General features: G+C 32.7%; 1 protein-coding gene across 3 annotated transcripts in view; it reads right to left on the bottom strand.

The window, feature by feature from the left end:
• Positions 1 to 76: 76 nt before the first annotated feature.
• Positions 77 to 9028, bottom strand: part of FSD1L (fibronectin type III and SPRY domain containing 1 like) — a 61772-nt gene continuing 52820 nt past the window's right edge. For all 3 annotated transcript variants that reach the window (XM_046645228.1, XM_046645237.1, XM_046645244.1), the window contains one exon: positions 77 to 6074. In XM_046645228.1, coding sequence (XP_046501184.1) covers positions 5952 to 6074 — 123 coding nt within the window. In that variant the 3' untranslated portion in view covers positions 77 to 5951. The remainder of the gene's footprint in view (positions 6075 to 9028) is intronic.

Below are 9028 nucleotides of genomic sequence, written 5' to 3'. Positions count from 1 at the left end.
TTTTTATCCTCTCATCCCCAACAAGACACTGTAGATATTTGATGAGAGTTGATAAATGCAAGCACTGACGCAAAAGAAAGCAGAAAAAAAAACGTTTAATTTTTAGATGAGATATTCCAGGTGCTTTTGTGAAACTTAACTCAGTCATTCTATACAGACCATACAATCATTTCAACATACAAGTTACTCCACTTTGAATACTCTATTTTAAAGTTAAAAAACCATTTAAAAGGCTTTGTCTTGTTTCCAAGGAAAATGAGGCAATCTGCTTATTAAAACACTAGTTTGCAGCACTGAGTACATTATAAGTAATTCATTAATGTTCTTCATCTGTAACTTAAAGGTTAAACCTGAGGAATTAGAATTTTTATCATCAGAACTGCATAGCAAAACTATGTTGAGATGATAGACATACCAAATAATCTGTAGATCAAGATAACCTGTAAACTACTTAATAAATCCAATTTAAAGCAAAACAAATATGTTAGGAGAGATATTAGATTATATCCTGGTTAACAAGGTTTCTAAATGCTTCATCGTATTTTTTAAAAATGAAAGTGCAACAAAAGTTGTCAAATGTTAAGTGGGCATGTACACCTTACATCATGTATCCAATGACAACAAACTGTTGAACCATTTGGTTGTTTGGGAAGAATTATTTAGGCCAAATTCAGTCTTTGCATGTGGCACTGAGCAGTCATCCGTTGAAAGTGCAAATGCCTGGATGGAAACATAGCTTAAACCATTTACTTATGCTACTATTCTACACTGACACACTAATGCTGTGGGAGAAATTTTACAGTTCTAGAAACTGATAGAGAGTAACAGGCTTGATGAGAAAATACAAAAAGGCCACAAGTCATGCACAAACTAAAGAATGTTAAAGGACATTTAAATCAGGATTTTGGTTTTTTAAAAATCACATTTGAAGTTCTGGTGATATCACTTTAAGCCCATGCTTTATCAAAGTAAACGGCATCTGGAAGTATCCAAACACTTAAATCTATTATTAACTGAAAATAATACCTTACATTTACACAGCATTTTACTGTTGTTGAAGCAATTTCACATACTCCATTTCATTTTATTCCTCACAACAGCCCTGTGAGGTAGGCAGAACAAGTTACAATTATTTTATGTAAGGCAATGAAGGCCCAAAGACGATAAATGATTTATGTAGAGGTCATAGATCTTGTATATGGTAGAGCTCAGATAATTATATGGTAGAGCTCAGATAATTAACTTTAAATATTTTAGAAGAAATGAAGCCAAAATATTTTTTATATTATATCCAGAAATTTTAAAGACTAGTGGTTTTTAATATTAATTACATTAAAACTGTAGCCATTATGTATCTTATATGGATTAGTCATGAATTTGATTTTAAAGAGTCTCCCTGAAAAGGTAAATGAGACTCAGCACTTTGGTACCTTAAAGATATTGGAAATGTTAAAAAAAAAATTATGTATTCTCATAGCCCTCAGGCTCTCCAAAAAGTTTCAATACTAATAAAAATGCCTTTTGCGAATCACTTATAATTTGACTGACTTTAAAATTGGTTCAAACTTAAGAAGCTCCAAGCCAAAGCAAACACATTCACCTACCTTCTGCCCCACATACCATGAAATCCTCCACATGTCCATTCCCAAGGACTAATTTATGTTGAACAGGTACCATTAAGAAAATATATCAGTTTAAACTAACATAGTTCAAATGATTATGATTCAAAAATCAGTACCTTATATTGATCCAGAAATAACAAATACTGTTTTAATTTAATAATTGGGTAGTCTGAGGAGAAAAGAACTATGGCAGTCTCTGGTATTTATTTATAAGCCAATACTAACCTTTATATAGCATGTCCAACAATATCTTTTCAACAAAAACAATATATACCAAATGTAATCCATTTAAACTGCAAATTACTCAAAAAGCTTAAAGTATTTACATTAATCAAACATTCCAGGTAACAAAGCTATCATATATGACATATCAGGATCACAAATATTTGCATAATGTGAATACTGTAAGATACACACAAAACTACAACTATACTGAATGTGAGGTAATCTTTCCGTGATGATTAAGGAAACATTCATGACCTCTTATAATGCTCCAGGACTGGCATTATGTACATTTTGGTTTAAAATAACAAATAACTTTATGGTTGCTTGGATGTTGAGTAAATTTATGCTGACCATGCACTTCCCTAAAAGGACATATCCAGTGTAAAAATAAAATCAAGGAAGAAACTTTTCCAGACTCATTTTATGTGCCTATAAAAAGTAAACCATATTATATGCAGTTAATTTGAATTTTTAAATAAACTATAACAAATTTACTTTGTGAAATTTATTAGCAAAACATGGTTTTTAAGATACAATTTGTCACACCACTGACAAGCTGGAAAACTATATGCACAGTAAATCAAACTTCACTAACTTTGGAGATCCGAATACAAAGTATGACTGCCATATCAGAGACACTTAAATATTTGTTGCATGAATTAGCCAATGAAAGAACACTGATCTAACAAAATACAGGGTTTTAAAAAAAGAATGATGATGATGATTTGAAAATACAGTCCTTAGATTTTTAGCCTGGAATCACATATTTTATAGTAAGAAGTCTATACTGTCCTCTTCGAAGATTAATACTCTTTGACATAACCATTTCCCATATATATCCTTTTCCAATTTTTCCCCTGTTTCCAAAAGAAACAACTAAAAATATATAAATAACTATAATTTTATGGAAAAAGTATATAGAGAAAAACTAATCACTCTAGGTAAGTCATGAAATGGACTCTCTTAGCCTAATTAAAATTTCATTACAAATTATTTACTTTTATTTATACCATCAAGGATCCGTCACAAAAAATTCAATTATACATGATTCTGTTCATGCTTTAATTTCATAAATGAGTAAATAAAACCAAGCCAATGTCTCTTTAGATGATAACATGGGGAAAAATTCCTGTTTGCAGAACAAAGCAGACAAGTCTGGCTGTACAGCAGCACTTCACGGTTTGTCAAACAGCACAGACACCATCAAACTGATGTACAGACAGGCACGCCCCTAATACTTTCCATTTGTTTATATACACGTAGAATATTCAAAGACTCACTGTATATTAAAGTTCCTATGTGCGTTGCTACTAAATGTTTGGTATACACATATTTACCAAAAGTTAAAGACGTATGTGACATGGTAAGCCCAAAGAGTCAAAATGAATTGTAAAAAAATTCTTTTTCTAAAGTGCTTAAGGCAATTCCTTCATTTCTTTATCCAGTTTACCAGAACTGGTTTGGGGTTCAACTGCTAAAAGAAATGCATGTTTTTATAAAACATAATTTTTTTACACCTGTGATACATCCATTACTGTCAACCTCTCATGCATTTCTTTTACAGAAAGCAATCATGTTTGACCTGTCAAAACAAAGAGTAACTAAACCAACAAAGAGTGTTAAAAGGGTATGCTAACTTTCCACAATGTATTGAATTGAACAAAAGAGCTCAATGTTTTTTAATTCAAATGTCCATGACAATGTTATATATTATGGTCAATAGTTACGTTAATTTGAGACTATTTAAATAGGCACTACAGTTGTTTATCTTCTAGTTTGAAATGAGGGTGGCAAACCTTCTCCAGTTTAACTTCACACAAACAAACTTAAAACAACTAAACTAAAAACCCACACGTTTTGCTCTTTATTTTTAGAGATCTTTAAGAAGCACAGTAAGAGGAAAACCTCAGATTCTTATTTGGAAATAATCATTGTATTACTTCAAATGAATTTTCAGAATGATTATTAGAAAATTTTATATGAAGGGTTTCAAATGATGGCATGAGCACAGGAAAGAATCATATGCACTCCTCCAGCCCCTGATTAATATTTCCTTTTCCCCATGCTCCTGCAACAGAAGGCTCTTGCCAGTAAAACATGATATCTGACTTAAATACCAGGTGACACTGCATGGGGAATGGAGCAAGAGCATGCTGAGAGGAAGAAGGCACTGCATTAAAGAGAAGACACAATTATATAAGACATAATAGTAAAAATTTTTATACAAGAACTGGCTTTTTCCGTGTCATTTTTGCTAAAATATGCATGTCTAACTGTTCACGTAAAGCAGCTACACCACTAAATTACTGCTTTCAGGTTTGACTCTTACGAAAGAGAATTACAATTTCCTGTTTCCTTAGGTCCTGGAATAACCTCGCTGTAGGGAACAGAACATCCAAAAATTTCTTTCAAAATCTCTAGGAGGAATAAAAACCAAAACTATATTTGTTTGGAGAATCAAAATTCTCTAGACTGCCTTATAATCTTTAGCATTACCAAAATGTCATCAGACAATGGTGCAGATATGAATGTCCTCTGGAAAAATAAGACCCAGTTCAAATAAATTCCTTATTTAGATTTGTTTTACCAATGAACAAAACATCCTACCAGTAAGCAGTAAACTTTAAATGAGAACGAGCTATTCCTGTTCTCCAGGCCTTTCTGTAGAAACAAACTCAAATGTAAGTAGCAATGGTCATTTCTTGGGGGAAAGTTGTCATAGGACAAGATACTTAGAATGAAAGAAAGTCAACATGAGAAAGTAAAAGTTCCAAAAATTAAGGAATATACAAATTCAGACCTCTTTAAAATGTTCAAGAACTTCTTAAATACTGTAATTACAACTTTCAGTTTGGCTCAAAATACTTGTTACAAATTTTAATCAACTTATTAAAAAATAGATAGTTCTGCTCAATAACCATGGGTTTTACTCATCTCCCTAAGCTTGGGAAAGATTATTCTATGTTGAGTTTTGGAAAAATTACACCTCTTTAGAAAGCAAATAAATGTAGCAAAAGGAAAATAACCTCTGAATAGTTACATTTGAAAAACTCATGTGCCAGATATGTAGATTTTTTTCAAAACACTTGTTTAAACCATTCCATATCTTATTAAAAAGCAGATAAAAATGATTTCAGTAAAGAATAGTTTTAAGCACCTCCCTTTATAACCTATCCTTCTTAGATAAAACTTGAGTAGTGTAGGTTTTTCTACCTTCTATATAATGTTAATAAACTCTCATTCCAACTAGAAACGTTAAAAATCAGTATAATTATTGTCAGTTATTACCAAAATCAAGTGGGAATTTTACCAAAGATAACTATTAAAGGTAGTATTGAACTAGACAACAAAATGAGAAAATATAAAGCTTTAAAAAAAATCTTACCCAACATCCAAAATGATGGAATGAAAAGAAGTCTAATTAAACAGGGCAACATATAAAGAATATCCCTTTGAGTATGTCTAGAAACTCTTCCACTTTCTGTAACCACAACAGAAATATCACGATATTTGGAAAAGAGAAAATGATATACAATCCAGTCAATGAACAAAAGAGGATAATTTAGCAAAACTCAACTTATTTATAAAAGGGGAAAAATAAACCATTGTAAGAAAACCTTTCTAGCACCCCCAACCAATTATTTCAGTTTTTAGAAACACTTAAGAGGACTGTATATTTTTAAAGCTGGGTGTAAGAACTAAATACTATGAGGTGAGGCGATAAAGACTAAGTACAGAAGAAAGAAGGCAAGATCTCAATGCTTTTCACTTCAGGCCCTAGGGCTACCATATGTAACTGAACATATTAGCAGAGCCAAAGTAATCCCAAAAAAGTAACAATGGGCTTCTATGTAACTATTCAAACACGGCCTTTTTTCCCGTTCACTCTTCAAAACAGTTTCTTGCTTGATATCGTTTTGCTTTAATGCTATTGCACAGTAGGTTCCTGTGAATGCTTCGTACTAGATGCTTAATGCTAACAGATTCCAGGCCTTAAAGCAGAAGATAGCAAACCTGATTTCCACCACTCAAATTTCTGTGATTAGTAACTACACAGAAAAGGCCACCCAATCCACAGCGGGGTAAACGTGTTCTGAGTACGCATTACTGAGGAACAGTGTTTAGACTGCTAGCTGAACCAGTCATTCCATTTTCACTTTTCTGCAGTGTTCTCACAGCACTTGGAACCTGCATCCCCGTACTCAAAGAAAGTCCACCACACCAAACCTAGGAAAAGACAGACACACAGCTTCAGTCAGATTTCAAATCAAATTAGAACTTAAGTGATCCTTAAATTCCCATTTGAAAGGCAAAATGCCTCATATGTGAACATGAGCAAGTTCCAAACCGATAACCTTCATATTTGAAGTGAGGAGGAGTGGAAAGGTTAACAACTCAAGAGTCTTTTAGAACCACAGAGGCCAGAAGACGTCTTTGTGGTAGCGGAACCCACTGGAGCTGCACACAAGAGAGGGAGCTAAGGGCTGCAGAAGTTTAGAGACTAAATTAGATCAATCTAGGCAAAGGACGTTGGCCATCATTACTGCTGCTAACCTTCACTACCAAGAGCAGTGCACAAAGAGCCAGCTTGCTTATCCCATTACTGCTTTAGATTTTGATAATGAGGTGTGGCCTGAGACCGTAGGTATTGAACACCTCTCTGTTAACAGAGTAAAATCCATTAGCTTCTTCCCTAACTTCCTTAACAATAAGAACTCTTTTATAGTTCTTTAGGAACGACTTCTGAGAAAAATGCAAATGGCAATATCCAGAGACACTTTCCATATTCTATTAATTATCATAAATGTGAATGAGTTTATAAAAGATAAAACTGCTTCACTGTGAACAAAGACTATCATTCAATAAAGTCAACAATAACTGATTTGGAAAAGAGTCAAGAGAATTAAAATATGAAAATATGGATCATTTAAACTCATCAATTGCCATGTAGTAGCCAACACAAGCTTAAGGCTGGGGAGATTCTAGAAATTGTTTAAGTATTCCCACCTTCAATTATTTCCTGAAATGTTCATATTTACTAAGTAACTATAGTACTGTAACAAAGAATCTACTGACCTGTGAAATTTATAACTATATAATTAATATTCTGAATTTTTTAAACTAGCAGGTTCAGTTAATGACAACCACCAAAATAAGAAAGCAACTCTGATTAAAAACTACTTACTATATTACTTTTTTTGGAAATTATTTAAGCGATTTACAAAAACATTTACTCATAATATCTAGCACAAAGGTGAAAATCAACGGGAAAAGCTCAGTCTTTTTAAGTAAGTGGCACTGGAACACCTGGACATCCAATGCAAAAAAACAGATAAACAACACCTGGTACCATATACAAAAATTAACTCAAAATGGATCACAGACCTAAATGTAAAACCTAAACTATAAAACTTCAAGAAGAAAGCATAGGAGAATATTTTTGTGACCGTGAGTTAGGTGAAGCATGATCCATAAAAGAAAAAAAATCAATAAACTAGACTTCATCAAAATGAAAACCTTCTCTTTGAAATGCTCAGAAAATGAAAAAAAACACAGACTGGGAAAAAAATATTTGTAAAACATTTGTCTGATAAAGGATTCACATCCAGAATACATAAAGAAATCTTAAAACTCAATAAGAAAACAAGTAACAATAAAAAATATAAGCAAAAGATTTTAACAGATATTTCACCAAAGAAATTATACAAATGGCAAATAAGCACATAAAAAGATGCTCAATATCATCTGTCCTTAGGAAAATGCAAGTTAAAACCACAATGAAATACCATTACACACCTATTAAAATGGCTTAACAACAACAAAAACTCTGACAATATGAAATAATGGCAAGGATGTGGTGAACTCTCATATATTACTAGTAGGAATGCAAAAGTGGTACAGCCATTTTGGAAAACACTTTGGTAGTTTGTTATAAAGTTAAACATACAATGGGATCTAGCAACCTCACTCCCAGGTGAAGAAATGAAATGAAAACAAATATTCACACAAAAACCCATCTATGAATGTTTATAGTGTCTTTATTCATCATTGCCAAAAACTGGTGAATGGATGAATAATGTGTGGTACAAACATATATGGAACACTAGTCAGCAATAAGAAAGAAGGGGCTACTGACAAACACAACAACATGGATGAATTTCAAATGCATTATGCTACAGAATCAAAAGTCTACATACCATACAATTTCTTTTATATGATACTCTGGGAAAGGCAAAACTATAAGGACTAAAAACTGGTTAGTATCTGCCAGGACTGGGTGGACTGGAGGGGTCCACTACAAAGGAGCATGAAGGAATTTTCCAGGGTGATGGAAATGTTCTATCTCGATTATGGTGGGGGTTACACAAGTGGATGCGTTTGTCAGATCCCATAGAACTGTACTCTACTCTAAATTACACCTCAATAACCTTAAATCTTGTATAACCAGAATTTAAATAATCTTAATCTTAAATAACCAGAAATCTTGTATACAAAGAATTTAACAGTCATTTACTTAGTTAATAAAAGCAAGCCTTCAAGGAAGGAAAAAAACCAATTTTAACCATTTCGAAAATACATTTCCTAAAGCATCTTACAACATTTACTAATGAAATTATAATTTCACTATTTGGAATGAAGAAACAATGAGTATCTGACATATCTACCTGAGATAGACTCAAATTAAACATGAAGCCTACCCTTTTATAAAAATATATCTAAGACTTAAGGGAAAAAAAATTACTTTGAGTTCCATATGGTAAAAAATTTGTCCCTGATTGACCAATTTGGAAAACAGCCAAAAATACATAATACAGCAGCAATTTGTGTCAAAGTGAAAAAATAAATAAATAACCCTTTCAATATCTGTAAGTAGTTTTCTGTGAACAATAACATTATTCACTAATCACTTTTACTTTTTAATGAAAAACTAGGGGTCTGGTTATTAGCATTGTTTTAAACTTATTTTAAGATTTTAGGGTATCTAGAGTGAATAATCAATTGTGAGATTTAAAAGTACTGTAATTTTTTTTTTTTTTTTTGAGGAAGACTGGCCCTGAGCTAATATCTGTGCCCATCTTCCTCTGTTTTATACGTGGGACCCCTGCCACAGCCTGGCTTCATAAGTGGTGCGTAAGTCCACACTCGGGATCCAAACCCGTGAACCCTGGGCCGCTGAAGAA

The sequence above is a fragment of the Equus quagga genome, chromosome 1 (assembly GCF_021613505.1).
Source record: "Equus quagga isolate Etosha38 chromosome 1, UCLA_HA_Equagga_1.0, whole genome shotgun sequence".
NCBI classification, from domain to species: domain Eukaryota; kingdom Metazoa; phylum Chordata; class Mammalia; order Perissodactyla; family Equidae; genus Equus; species Equus quagga.
Note: the sequence above shows the minus strand (reverse complement) of the source record. Positions and strands in the feature narration are given on the sequence as shown.